General features: G+C 42.1%; 1 protein-coding gene across 4 annotated transcripts in view; it reads left to right on the plus strand.

Moving 5' to 3' along the window:
* Nucleotides 1–13,223, plus strand: part of magi3a (membrane associated guanylate kinase, WW and PDZ domain containing 3a) — a 117,644-nt gene extending 104,421 nt beyond the window's left edge. The window contains exons 11-22 of one of the 4 annotated variants that reach the window (XM_031844818.1): nt 1,365–1,396; nt 2,546–2,810; nt 3,445–3,539; nt 3,806–3,998; nt 5,563–5,775; nt 6,774–6,959; nt 7,122–7,215; nt 8,354–8,429; nt 8,673–8,810; nt 9,195–9,333; nt 9,603–9,695; nt 10,587–10,671. In XM_031844818.1, the coding sequence (XP_031700678.1) occupies nt 1,365–1,396; nt 2,546–2,810; nt 3,445–3,539; nt 3,806–3,998; nt 5,563–5,775; nt 6,774–6,959; nt 7,122–7,215; nt 8,354–8,429; nt 8,673–8,810; nt 9,195–9,333; nt 9,603–9,655 (1,484 nt within the window). In that variant the 3' untranslated portion in view covers nt 9,656–9,695; nt 10,587–10,671. The other 3 variants (XM_031844820.1, XM_031844819.1, XM_031844817.1) reach the window with 3 other exon arrangements.
* The last annotated feature ends 1,173 nt before the right edge of the window (nt 13,224–14,396 follow it).

Raw genomic sequence — 14,396 nt, forward strand, 5'->3', positions numbered from 1 at the left:
TGTGTGTGTGTGTGTGTGTGTGTGTGTGTGTGTGTGTGTGTGTGTGTCAGAGTGAAGCACGACTCCGCCCCTCGTGCAAAGACAGGCACAGAGACAGAGAGGGGAGGTTTGAGATGCTGCTTTTTCCCCCATGAGAACACGACTGTGTGCGTGTGTGTAGCCGTTATTAACTTTGCCCATTTAGGCCAGCCCTATATATATGATAGGTTATATAATAGGTATATAATGATGACATGTGCATAATGCAGAATGTGTGCAGAGGGCCTGTTTGTGTGATTCTGCTTAAAAAAGGGGCAGCTTTCCAGGACTAGAAGGAGCACCGCTGCAGGGCTTCCCTCAAGTCACCCATAAACCAGGATTAGGTTAGGCTTTGCTCCCAGCCAGGGGCTAGAACTCCCTTCCAGTGACAGCAGCAGAGAGAAATTAAACAGGAAATTATTTGGCCCTGATCCCGGTTCTGGATTTAAATCTGGAAATGAGACACAGTAGTCTTCCCCGTGGGACGTGCTCTGCACTCAGTGCCTGTGATACAGAGATGCTCATTTTTTGCAAGTCTCCTATGATTGTAATGAGTTCCACCATCTGCTGCATGCCATCCAGTCTGCTTGAAACAGCTATATCCAAGGAATTCAAAGTATGTACGGTATCACTTCTTTATTCTTTGTCAGACAGTATCAGCATTGATTAGTTGTTTGGCATATATTATCACTTTAAACAGGCTATATAAAAAAAACACAATGTAAACTTTCCCTTGAATTGGATAACGATAATGATAATAATCCACTAATTTAACACGTCCCTCAACAAGTCCCTAACTCCGCTGTGATATGAATATGAGCAGGTAGATACCGTTGGTGCTTTCGCATTTTTTATATTTAAAAAGGAATTTAAAAAAAATATTTAAGATGTATTTATCCTATACCCACACTATGTCATACAATTCTGTTGGTGACATTCAAAAACTGGTTATGAAAAGCTGCAGACTGAGAGTATTCAGCGTTCTTGTAGAGTAGCAAACAGCTGGCAGGTTTAACCCAGAGAAGAGCATGTTTCCCATGGCCTAGCCCTTGGGTCACCTCTGTGTCCTCCATCCTGTAGTGACATGTAAACCATTGGAGTGTACTGCCCCCTACTGGTTGAATTACACCGAGACTCACTGACAGAGAGGAAAGCAGACCGTCTACACAGTATTTTGTTTTTAAACTGTGATAAAACCTCTAACTGCTATTACTAATTCAACTAAGTGACAACAAACAAGGTGCAGAGTAAGTGTTTCAAGCTATATGTTTGACTAGATCTTATTGTTGTTTGCTTGATGAATTGAATTCAGAATTTAACATCCCCCTCCCCCTCTCTGCTTACAGGGCAGACGTCTCCTGTGAAATCACTAAAACCAGTAAGTTGAAGCACCCATTTGTAATTTTTCTCCAATTTTGTGGGATGAAACGTAAAAGAATACCCTGATGGTAAAACTGCAGCTGAATTATTCAGAGGAAAAAGGTTTTAACTTGGTTACCCACAAGAGCCACTTAGTGTGTGTGAGTGTTGGTGTGTGTGTGTGTGTGTGTGTGTGTGTGTGTGTGCTGTGGAAGCTGTTAGTTACATTATTCAGTGAGCCCACATTAGCCAGGCTGTTATTTCTGGAGCTGCATGTGGGTAAATATGCTGGCTCCTGGCAAACAGCAACTTAACATCCCTCTGTGTATGGGTGTTTAAGATGATATGCCATGTTCAACAGCTTGTTCCTGTGCTGCTGCTCCATGCTGCACTCTTAAAATAGGAGCTGAGGCTGCAACAGGCTCAAGACATAATCACAACATGTGCATGCACTATTTCAAAATATATATATTTATATCAAATTTTCCTGCTTTAGCTACATTTAGAATATATCATATAACTTTATAATAACCATCATTATTAAATAGTAAATTGATAGTAAAATTGTGTTCATTGTTATTTGTTAATGTTATATAGCATTATTAGTAATGCTATAATGTATGCTATTTCATCATTAGTTTGTGTAATATGAATTATTTTATATTTTATCATGGCTGATAAAAGCCAATATCAATTAAATTCAGATTACATAAGTAAACTATAAGTTTATTGTTGCACACAAAACATTTTATAAACTACTGTATATGATGTATTAAGTACAATTATTAACCATTAACAAAGTGTTTCAAATATTTGGTCCATTTTTGAATGTTTGTTTTACAAATAGTTTCTTAAAGGTTTACAAATCATTATTAATAATTAATCCATATTTAATATAGTATACAAAATGTTACAATGTGTAAAATAAGAAACTAACATTATCATTTCATTGTTTGTTAACAGTAAAATAACTATTGTTTAATTAACTATTCATTTACCATTTATGCATGATGTTATGTGTTAATAAATAAGGTATATTATATAGGAATAGGAGGACATTTACAGTGTTCTTAAAAGTCTGTTTTCCGCTATGATAATCATCGACCTGAAATAGTTAACCTATGTTTCTCTCTATCACTGCATCACTGCTCTTGTCTCTGTGTTGCAGTGCACAGCTCCCATGTCCCAAGGATTACCCCAGCCTACGCCTCAACAGGCTCCCCATCCCGCACCCCAGCTGATGCCTCATCCATGCTCCCAGCCCATCGCACCGCCCCAGCAGCAGGAGATAATTAACAGCACAGAGGCCCTCGGTCCGACCGAGTTGGCCCCCAACCCGCTCCCTTTCCCTGTCAACACAGTGCGCTCGTCTTCACCCAAACCGGACGCGTCTGAGCTCTACAGCAAGTCCAGGGCCTTGGCTGACAGCAAGCGTAAGTGCACACAATGAAACACACAAGTGGTTTTTAGCCCCCATGGCTCGGGAGCCCTGTTAAAAAAAAAAAAGAGGACCAGGCACTTCGCACCATTCAACATGATTATTAACATAATGCCTCCTCACCGGTGACAGCCATGGCCTGGTTATATGTCCATCTGTCCCATTCATGTGAACACAATATGTCAGGAAAACCTGGAGGGACAAACTTCAAAAAATACATTTTTGGCCATAACTCATGCACTAATTAGGGCAATTTCTTACAAATGTCAAATAGGATAAAATGATGGAGTGATGATATTTTGGACAGACGTCCAAGATGGATGTAAACTGCAACCTGATTGTTGGAGGCATACAACTGAGGCTGTAACTCTAGTTTGTCTAGCAATTATTTTTTTGAATTCCTGAAGCTCTCTGTTATCTAAGAAATATATTACAAAATAATATAATCTTTTAGATATTTAAATAAAATATTTCTTTCAGTCGGTGGCCTTACAGTCTTACACTGCATTATACGATACACACATTGCCCACATGCCCGGCAACACATAATACAAAAACTACATAATTCATGTGTGTTTTGTCTTCATGGCGAATAAAAAACATTACTTACTCTCCTCTCCTCTCTGCAGCTCCTAATACCAAGGACCTGGATGTGTTCATCAAAAGAAACCAGGAGTCAGGATTTGGCTTCAGAGTCCTCGGAGGCGAGGGGCCGGATCAGCCGGTAGGTTGCAGCCCAGCGCGGTCCAGACACATCAATATTAAAGCTGCATTCAGTTAAATAGACAGACTTACTGCTATTGCTGTAGGACAAAATGGATTGTCAAAAAAATACAGCAAACCTCTATTTTGCAAGTAGAACACAAGACGTCAAATGCTCAAAGCAACTGAAAGGATTTCAGCTGATCATTTGCCATAACGCCCGTCAATCCTCGTGCTCACTCTGGCTCAGATCAGTGTGTCAAGCTGTTTCTCTCATATCCTCCACAGGTGTACATCGGTGCCATCGTGCCGCTCGGTGCAGCCGAGAAGGACGGGCGCCTGCGAGCAGGGGATGAGCTCCTCTGTATAGATGGCGTGGCAGTCAAGGGCAAATCCCACAAACAGGTGCTTGAGCTGATGACCAACGCTGCCCGTAACGGCCAAGTCATGCTCACAGTCCGCAGGAAGCTGACAAACTTAGGTGGGTCTGCTTTTGTGTAATCAGCTCTACATTTCTCTGAGGGCACTCGAAGCTTTTTCAGCACGGCTTGTTGTTTTTACTCTTTTTGTTTGGATGAGTATGCTGGAGGAGGTCCTCTGAGCGAAAGCTTTGATCTGGGATCGTTCTTTCACTAATTCTTTTAAATTTGTTCTGGGTGACTTCCTTGACAGTGAAGAAATTAAGTTTAGTCAATATTGACTTTTACTGTAGGATGCTATTCTATGCAGACTTTTTCCTGAAAGGATTTCTGTATTTACTTTAATCACAGGAAAGTGAATGGAGTATTTTCATCCACCAAAAATGACCCAAAAAAAACAGCAAAAGTGTCTTTGCTCTGTGTTTATCTGTCGAGGCTGATAGGAGCCATGTGAAGGGCAGTGAAGAGTAGATCAGCTGGTAGAGTTGATTTAAATCTCAAAGGATGAAAAATAGAATATGCTGTGTTCTCTTTTTCAACAGCACAAACCCCTGCTGCATTCAGGCTTGTTTACCCCCACAAATAACCACCCCATGAATAGTACCAGCACTTTTTGAAATTACTTTGGATGTGATGTATTGCAACAACAGCTTTGATCACATTGCAGAAATTAAGCATCAATCATGTAAGGCTTTATGCTTTCAAAGCAGGGGTTTAGAAAGAGATTCCCTGATGCCGGCTGACAAAACAGCGACGCTGCAAAACAAATATACAATGAAGAGAGAGATGAAGGTAGATCAGCGTGTCTTATGAATAACAAATTGTGAAGGGCTTTCATCTCAAGTGTCGAGTTGACAGTTATATTTCATGTGTGCAATAAACGCAGCAAAAAGGCTATCTTCAATATAGCCGCTGTGCTTTGGATTATTTTTGGAGGGATCTGAAGGATGATAAATTGGGAACATTTTGACAAATAATTGTTGATGGCTTGAAGTGTATGTAATCTTCTTCAGAATGACCCCTGCTTAAAATAAACATTTGTGTTTGCCCTGTTGGTGAAAGTGACACATTTTAATGTATATTACAGTGGTGGAGGAAGCATTCAGATCTTTTACTTGGAGTAAAAGTATCAATACCACAGACCAAAAATACATTATGGAATTATAATTATTGATGCATTTATGTGTTCATCACTGTAATGTTGCAGCTTTTAATGGTGGAGCTTATTTAAATGATTCTATATACTGTAGACTGGCTAAACCTCAGGTAATTTAGATTTTTTATCAATAATCTAAATTTTCAAAGTAACGAGTCAGTTAAGCTTTAAAATAAATGTAGTGAAGTAAGACGCACAATATTTTGCCTCTTAAGATGTAGCGCAGTAGAAAGCAGCATGAAATGGAAATACTTGAATGAAGTACAAATACCTCAAAACAGTACGTGAGTGAATGTACTTGGTTACACTCACTAATGGTCATTTGCCGTCTGGGCTGTCCCTCTCCTTTCAAAAAATGATGGATAGACATAGCAGTATCATTTCCGTGTTGATATACGATTTTAGAAGAGCTGCTCCAAATGCATGATTGTAAGCATCCCCTTCTGTTTCTGTGCATTGTCATTTGTCAGATGGCAAAGAGGAGGAGAGCACTCAGCAGCCCCAGTATGTAGCATCCGCCCTGGTCAACAGCTCTCCCAAGATGCCGCATGTCGAGGTTCCGAATGCCGTCCAGCCTGTTCAGTCCTCTCGGCCAGAGTGCTTTGACGTCACTCTGCAACGCAGAGACAACGAGGGCTTTGGCTTTGTTATCCTGACGTCAAAGAACAAGCCCCCACCTGGAGGTCAGAAATCAAGAAAAAAACATCTTATATACAACTTTTAAAAACATAGCTTTATATCAAATAAATAAAAAAGCATGAGGTCATTTATGGGGTGACAACCCAGGTGAATAGGGATATCGCCAGGAAACTTCCCCATTTGATTAATTCTATGAAGGCAATTATTTTTTTGTACAACAGGTTTTCTGAAATGTTATGTTTGAATATGGAAAATATGCATTATCTTATATATGTGCTAATGTGCCTACATTTCTAGAACAGATATCTGAACACTGGATAAAGCCAGGTCCAAAGTTCTTGTTTCAATTTGTTATCGTGGGAATTTTGGATAACTCTCTTTATCACACCATAAATCAGACAAAGTGTAGTAAAATAAACACTTTTAGCCGTGCTAGCTCTAGGGATGCAAACATCTCAAGAACTATTGGATGGATTGCCATGAAGTTTCCCATAGACATTCATGTTCTCCCTAGGATGAATCCCTCTGACTTTGTTCAACCCCTGATGTTTCATACTATGTATAAACCCGTGACTTTTCCTCTAGCGCCATCATAAGGTGGACAATTGTGTTAGCTTTAGTGCTAATTAGCAAATGTAAGCATGCTAGCACGCTACATCAGAATGTGAACACTGCCATTGTGAGCATGTCAGCATGCTGCTGTTAGCATTTAGCTCATAGCACTGCTGTGTCAAGGTATAGCCTCACACAGCTAGCGAGGCTGCAGTCTTTTAGTCTCGTTTTTCACCATTATGTCTGCGTGTTTTTTCAAATGTAAGACCATAATTCACTGAATTAGATGTGTAAAAAGTTATACCGATTATCACATAATATCCTGTACAACTTCAATCCATGTTTTTAGGTTCCCAGTACCTCAGAAAGACTGCAATGGATTGTGATTTGAAAGGGATATCTTGATTTGGTGTTACTGAATCAGTGCTGTTCAAACCTAAAAAAAAAAAACAGCAACAGGTTGTGATTTCTCTGTGCTTCCCTGTTTCAGTTATCCCTCACAAGATTGGCCGCATTATTGAGGGCAGCCCTACAGACCGCATAGGTCAGATGAAGGTGGGAGACCGTATCTCCGCTGTCAACGGCCTGTCCATCATGGAGCTGTCGCACAACGACATTGTCCAGCTCATCAAAGACGCCGGCAACTGTGTCACCCTCACTGTTGTGCCTGAAGATGGTAGGTTTGGCACAGAGAATATCTCAGTCCTGTGAATTTCCAGAAAGCATATCAGAGTATTTAAGTAGTCAAAAGAAGGTTTTGATATTGTTTTGTGGCATCCAATAGCAGATCACCAGATCTGCGCGTCATATTAAATGGTTGTGTTGTGTGTATTCACAGACAGTGCTCCTCCATCTGGAACAAACTCAGCCAAACAAAGCCCTTCGGCACAACACAGAGCTATGGGCCAACAGCCTCCCAGCTATCCAGACAGGTACACAAATATACACACACATGCTCCCGTACAAGCATTCACACAAGCTTGCCAGGGTCCCTCTCAGACACTGATCCCACTGGAGACAGTCTAATACAGGTTCTGCCACTTGACCCATAAATCAGACCCAATCCTCTCAAAGCGGGCTCTGGTTTGTGCTACAATGTGGCCCATTAGCATCTCTTGTGGCCCTCACTTGCCTTATTATCCAGAAAGAGAGAGAATGCCCCCGTGGTCACTGCTTGGATGGCGAAGCAAAGAAAAAGAGACAGATTAATAGGGAGTCTCACTTCCTCTTTGATCTTTCTTTTCAAAGCAGATTACCTGTGTCAAACTTTTTAATCCATTGCTGCAGCAGCAATTCCCCACCATCATTTTTCGCCCTCAGCTGCTCCGTTTTGCCGCCTATCAGCACGTGTTCCCCTTCTCCTCATTTAGCCCTCTGTCCGTTCCTGGGCAGCACCCTCTCTCCTCTCTCCGTCTAATCTCCAAAACGTGCCTTGGGTCAGCCCAGGCTAGATATGAGCCGGGGCTGTCAGCTTGGCTGCATGAAGTGTGTAAACTCTTCTCCATGCCAGAGCTGTTAAGGACTAGACTCTTTTCGATAGTGTGTCAGCACAGCTAAGTTCCCACAGAGGCATTGTAATGAGTTCTGCAAAGCATTAAAGTATGCCCTCGTTATCTTCCTGTAGAAGCAACATGGCTCTTTGAAGGATTTACATAGGTCTGCGTGGTATAATGACACCGACAGAAAGAGGCTCACGCTGCTGTAATACAGGCGTGGCAGTGTGAGGGTAAAACTGGACAGAGCTGAATGGGAAGAGAATGAGACCTGTTATTCACAATATTGAGCATCTATACTTTTCATGTGCGGTCGCTCATACACAGGCATTACTGCGAACATGACGCATACAAGCGGGTGGAAGATTATGCTGCTGAAATTGTTCCCAGTAATGATATGTCCTTATTTTTCTGTTTTAAACATTTTCATGAGTATTTGCTGAAATTCAATTCTCATCTCAAGATGAGATATTATGCCATATTGTGATGAAACACCACTTTCATATCCACAGTATGTTGGCCACATTATAATGTGTGTGTGTGTGTGTGTGTGTGTGTGTGGTCTTTTTTTGAGTAGAAATGGTGATACTGAGGTGAGGAACTCTTTCCCGCCAAGCGAGATGGGAACACTCATCATGTCAGGCTCTAAGCAGGTAAGACTATAGCCAGAATTATTGGATGTTTCTCAATTTTACAGTAATTTACTCATTCTGCTCTGGTGCCAATCGATCTTAATCAATTCTTAATTTGAGGACTGTCCTTTTAGGTCATCGGAGTAAAATATATATCAACCAGTGATATTTTCCAGGTGTGACGACAGCGTGCAACCTTTATCTCATGTCTGTCAAGAAATGTCCCAGTCTCAAAAAGCTCATGTCCTTGTCTGTGAACTACAGGGCTGCTTTGTAGTGGAGCTGGACCGCAGCCAGCGGGGCTTCGGCTTCAGTCTGAGAGGAGGGAAAGAGTATAACATGGGCCTGTTTATCCTGCGACTGGCTGAGGACGGACCTGCTCTTAACGATGGCAGGATACATGTGAGTTTCTTTTTATATAAACTGGGTAATAATACTTTGCACTATTGCATTTTAAATTAAATCGATAGTTCTTACCCTGTGTGCGCTCTCCATACAACGACGACTGCATCCAAAGTTCACTTCTTATTTTTGTTTTATTTCTGTCTGCGGGATTATCATGCTCTAAATTTTGGAGCTACAGCGCCCATAATTTGGGTGCTTTGGAGTATGTAGACAGGCAGTTAATGTTGCAATGTGCGGGGGTAAGTAACTTCCTATTGAGTTTAAAAACCTCTGGTCTCACTTGAAAAAGAACAGAAAATGCACTTACTCTTGTTTAGAAAATTCTGAAAGACCCTTTGCTTGTAACATATACAGTAAGCACGGATTATATCTGCACCACAGGTTGGAGATCAGATCGTGGAGATCAACGGCGAGGCCACCCAGGGCATCACGCACACTCGGGCAATAGAGCTGATCCAAGCAGGCGGCAGTAAAGTGCATCTGCTGCTTCGACCTGGCCAGGGCTTGGTCCCGGATCACAGTGAGTGACTGCTGACGGCCACATGCACGCACACACATTGTTACCGCTGCGTATAGATCCACACGATAGCACATTGACCATACGTATTAAGATGCTTTTTGTATGGATATGCTTGATAGCAGGGTGATGAGTTTTTTTATTCTCATGCATGTGTTGCGAGCTTCTCTTGACTTTTCTCTCCTGTCATTCTCACTTCTATCTTTATCTGCTCCTGTTTTCTGCACTGTCACGGCCGTCTATTTCTACCTATTTATCTTTTCCTCCTTTAGGTCAGAACTCTTCTTCCACCCTGTGCTTCTACATGAAACCAGAGCATCACTAAAGGCCTCACTGCTTTTCTTGGTCTGTCCCTAATAACCTTGGTAAACCTTGTACTCCCTGTACTTTTGCCTTTGACCTCTCCTTTCAAACGTGATTCATCTCCCAGATGTAAGTGTCGTTCTCTGTCCCTTCCCTCATCCCCATGATCAATTTGAAATAGATCAGTTAGCAGAGTTACTCTTCCCCTGGAGGGCTGAACCAAAGCAGTGAGTCCTAGAAGAACGAACAGACCTGCAGGAGCGCTGGGAGGCTTCAGAGCTCTGCAGGTTATTTTTTTAAGGGTATTGCAAAAGCTGGGATGCCTCTGAACACACACACACCTCCTCCTCCTGAATGGAGATGGAGAGTTGGAGAAAAAGCCTTAACTAGATAAACTAGATATTGATCAGTGAGTGGCAAGTGGTTAAAAGGATCTGTGTGCATTCACTGGCATCCACCTTTCAATCCAAAGACCACATTAGAATGAATTTCTAGGAGTTGTTGCTCCTAGAAATCCAAAATCTCATTTCAGCACCACTAAGTCCATCGCTCTTCTTTTTTTTTTTTTTCTCTCTCTCTCTAATCTTCTGCCGCATCCCAATCACAGCTGTGCAATTCTTATCAGCTTGGGGGGAAATTGAAACGTCAGTGCTGGGTGAAAGCTATCACCTTTTCCTTTGATGGCTGTCGTCGGCTGATGCATATCTCAAACAAGGCAAATATTTAGAGAGATATTACAGAGGGTTATTACAGAAAGTGGACACGGTGGACCTCTTTTATTCACAATTAAGGATATTGTTCCTCTGTTGCATGACATATTTAATTATCTTACATTTTTATCAAAAGTGCGAAATATCCCATATAAGGGATATTTTAGCTTATGCAGATCCTTGCAGTACATACATTGTTGCTCAGCTAGAACATGTTCTTACTTGCCATTGTTTGTTTCTTAGGTTCAAAGGACAAAGTAACTATTCCAACCTCAAGCTTTCCCAGACTTTCTGAATCTGACGGGCACTCAGCTCCAGTCTCTCCGGCCTCTGTCTCCCTCTCTACCTCTGAACCGTCCCCGTCTTCACCCAAAACAACCGCCCCTGATGAGTTCTCCGCGGGAGATCCCAGGGTATCTGGGTCCCCTGGCGCTGGGCAGGAGCACGGTAGGCATGCGAACAGATCAAGAGGACAACAGCTCTCTCAACACAACCATAAGCGTACCACCAGCCCCAGCACCCAGACCAGAAAAACAAGCAGGAGTGACTCCAAGATGGCTAGTCCCAAAAGAGCCACTGATGGCCGGGGAGATCATGAAGAGCGCTCCGAGAGCCCCCGAAAAACCGAGCGAGCCCACAGCGGATCCCTGGAGGATGTGAGGAAGGAGAGAAAAGCCCAAGGGCAGAGAGACCACCACTCCTCTAGCCCCAGGAAGAGCTCGAAAAGGGAACATGACCCTGCTGTGCCTATGAAGAACCTGGAAGAGCCCCAGAGCCCTCGGCGTCCAGCGGGCCAACAACCCAGCATTGCCTCTGGAGAAGGGAAGGACCGGAGGTACAAGGAGGAGGATGCGGCCCACTGGCAGGAGAAGGTGGCTACAGAGAGTGGAGACAAAAGCTACGGGACCAGTGAGCGCCACAAGAAGAGCAAAAGGCCTGAGCAAGAGGCAGCGGCACAAAAATCCCATTCCCAAATGCATAGGGAGAGGGTCGGGTCGGATGCCGATGGTGGCACCCTGAACCGGAAGAGTAGAAGAGAGAAGGGGGATAAGGAATCTCGGGAAAGCAAGCACCATGGGCCAACTGAAGAAGTGAATAGAAAGGATCCCAGAGGTTCAAACAGTAGCATCCAGGACCCCAGCTGCAACGGGACCACTACCAGCAAGAAGGCTCCCATCACCCCTGGTCCATGGAAAGTTCCCAGTTCTGCCAAGATCCAGTCCCAGGTGGACACAACCTACGCAGATGTCTGATATCTGACAACGACGACTCTGCGAATATATGAAGAAAAGAGCTGAGCCCCTGAACGATGGACATTAAGAATGGAAGGATTTTTTTTTGGTTTTAGCAATCTCGGACAAAGCAGATCACTGTGTAACCAGCAACATAGCTTTCTCATTGCTTATATACATATATATATATATATTTTTTTTTTCACCCAGTTTGCCTCGGTCGGTCAGTTCGCATCAAGCTGCTGATGTCTGATCTGACGTGCATGCTTGCACCTTCCTGAGTATTTGTACCGCACGATGATGTGCGGACATGCGTGAAACAGGTTGGTTCTGAGTGAGATTTTTGAATGCGACACTGAAGTCTATTTTGTGCCAATCAGAGACTCCGGTTCGAAAGAAGCTGCTCTGTATTGCACTCACTGTGAGACTGTTTGGTGGGTTATGAGAGAGAGACTGCTCTCCCTGGCTACCCGCCTCGATGAAGGATCCTGCTCTTCTCTTTTTTTTTTTTTGTCTTTAAAGGTTTAAGACTTATTCATGCAGTGACTTAGCTTTTCTCCCTGGCAAGATTGATTCACTGTTCGCTGTCACTATTGGATGTAGTAGAAAGTGAGACGGTTGAGCTTCTCTTAAAATCGGCTGCAAAGGGTGACAGAGTGTCTCCTGCTGTGTCTGAGAGCCTGACTAGAGTTGTGGACTGTTTGGGTGACTATTCCTGCACACGACAAGACTCTCTGATCCCGTTAGCTTATCGGAGGGTGGACAGACTACCCCGGAGCTTTTTATGCATCAATCAGCAGACCAGATACTTGTGGTTATAGTTCTAATGTTTGTTACATGTGTGTTAATAATGCAGCGTAATGTAATTTATTCAAATTATATGTACACAAAAACAATTAGTACACGCATCCATGCTGAGTCATTTCACCTTTGATGTGGACTTAATGGTAGAAATAGAATGTGCAGATAGGTATCACCGTCTGAAATAACAACACTATGAGATCTATACATTCTACTTCTGAGACTGTCTGTAAGCGGTCACACGAGCCGGATTCATAATGTCGTCTACTGTTAGCAGCTCTGTATTTTCGGTCCTCCGGCTCTGTGCGTAGGTATACAAGCTGACTGGTAGACCTGTGTGTTTTAGATATCGCTGTAGCGTTGACAATACTTAATCTGAAACAAATATTATTTAACAAAGTGATTTCACATATTGACCCATAATTTAGATGAGTTGAGTTACCAGAGCTTGATTGTAAGAAGTGGCAAGTCTGCCTTCAACTTATAAGAGATATCGTATTTTTATCACAAATATAGGCACAAAAACATATTGTTTCTCTTAACCTCCAAATATATCTTTGCTTATTTTAATTTAAGACTTGACCCATAATGTGAGGGGGGGGGGGGGATGTGTAAATGTTTGCTTAATTGTTCATTAACAACATCGTGGCTGTCACGTCTGTGTTATAATTTAGGCCAGACTCCCTCAGAATGAGGGGAAGTCTTCCCAATGTGCTTCCCTGTGGTGGTTGCAAACAGTGCACAATGTGAAAATGGCTTGACTGCTTCTTTTGGGGGTGCTGTTTGAATTTACTCTGAAGTTTATCAAATTTAATCAAACCGGGAATAAAGGCCCGGATTAAAAAAAAATAATAATAAATAAAAATAAAAAAAAAAATATATATATATATATATTTTTTTTTTTTTTTTTTTATTTATTGGGATCAGTTGTGCCCCCCTCCTCCTCTGAAGACAAAATTTGTGTTGTTTAAATGTTGCTACTGTGGAGTACAGAGACACCTAGTGGTTCATAAAGTGCTATTCATAAACTCTTCATTGCTTGAACCATACCCTCCTCAGCCTGTGTAAGGACGTACAGAAGTAACACGCGCATCTCTCGGTCGGTGAGACCACTTACTAATTTATTGTCCACTTTATTGTTGACATGATGGGCTACTGTATTATTTTACTGTTCATGACATTACCATGTATGATACTGTGGCCTTGCATTGCTCCAACATATATATATATATAAAAAGAGTCTTTTAGTTTTGACATCATGGTAGTTGTAAATGTTTATAAATTGTACAGCACCTGTATAAATATTTGCCTTCATGCGGAAAAAAAAAAAATCCTCTGTAAATCGTTTCATTATTTTTTTAAGGGAGCTGAGAGTAAAAGATATAAAAATGGGTGAAAAGTAATAATCTGGTCGTGGCATTCTGTTCATGCACTGATAAATAAAGGTTTACTGAATAAACATGGAGTATTTTTTGTTTGTTTGTGGATTTAGGGGAGCATGTTGAGGTCTGTTAGAAGATGCACAAGTTAATTTAGCCTCAGTTTATATCGGTGGGTGTGCCACTAAAATATTAGACGTTACATTACTTTTTCAAGGTCTTTGACTGCCACCACAGATTTTAAGAGAATCTTTTGTCTGTCTTAATTGCCAGGTCTTCATATGAACATTGCCATCATATTAACTTCAAAATACACTTTAGTAATGCATGTGGATATTTCAGAGTACATCAAACAAGATGGGACACTTTTTGTGTCCTCCAATATATCATTTTTTCATTGTGAAGTCGAATGAAAAATGTCGCTGTTTATGTTCTGCCTCACGTTAGAGAACATGCCGTACTGCTGTAAACGGTGACGCGCTGCCTCTCGTGAACCATTACGTCAGCTGGGCAGCGGTGAGTGCGTGCGAAGTCTCACGCAGTCGGCACAGTATACTCAAACTCCCATGAGCCTTCGCAATATTGATAGTACATAATCCACAGCTCCATGCGTTACGCGTGCGCAAACAGACACACGATGC

The sequence above is a fragment of the Anarrhichthys ocellatus genome, unplaced genomic scaffold (genome assembly GCF_004355925.1).
Source record: "Anarrhichthys ocellatus isolate YVR2014 unplaced genomic scaffold, GSC_Weel_1.0 scaffold5, whole genome shotgun sequence".
NCBI classification, from domain to species: domain Eukaryota; kingdom Metazoa; phylum Chordata; class Actinopteri; order Perciformes; family Anarhichadidae; genus Anarrhichthys; species Anarrhichthys ocellatus.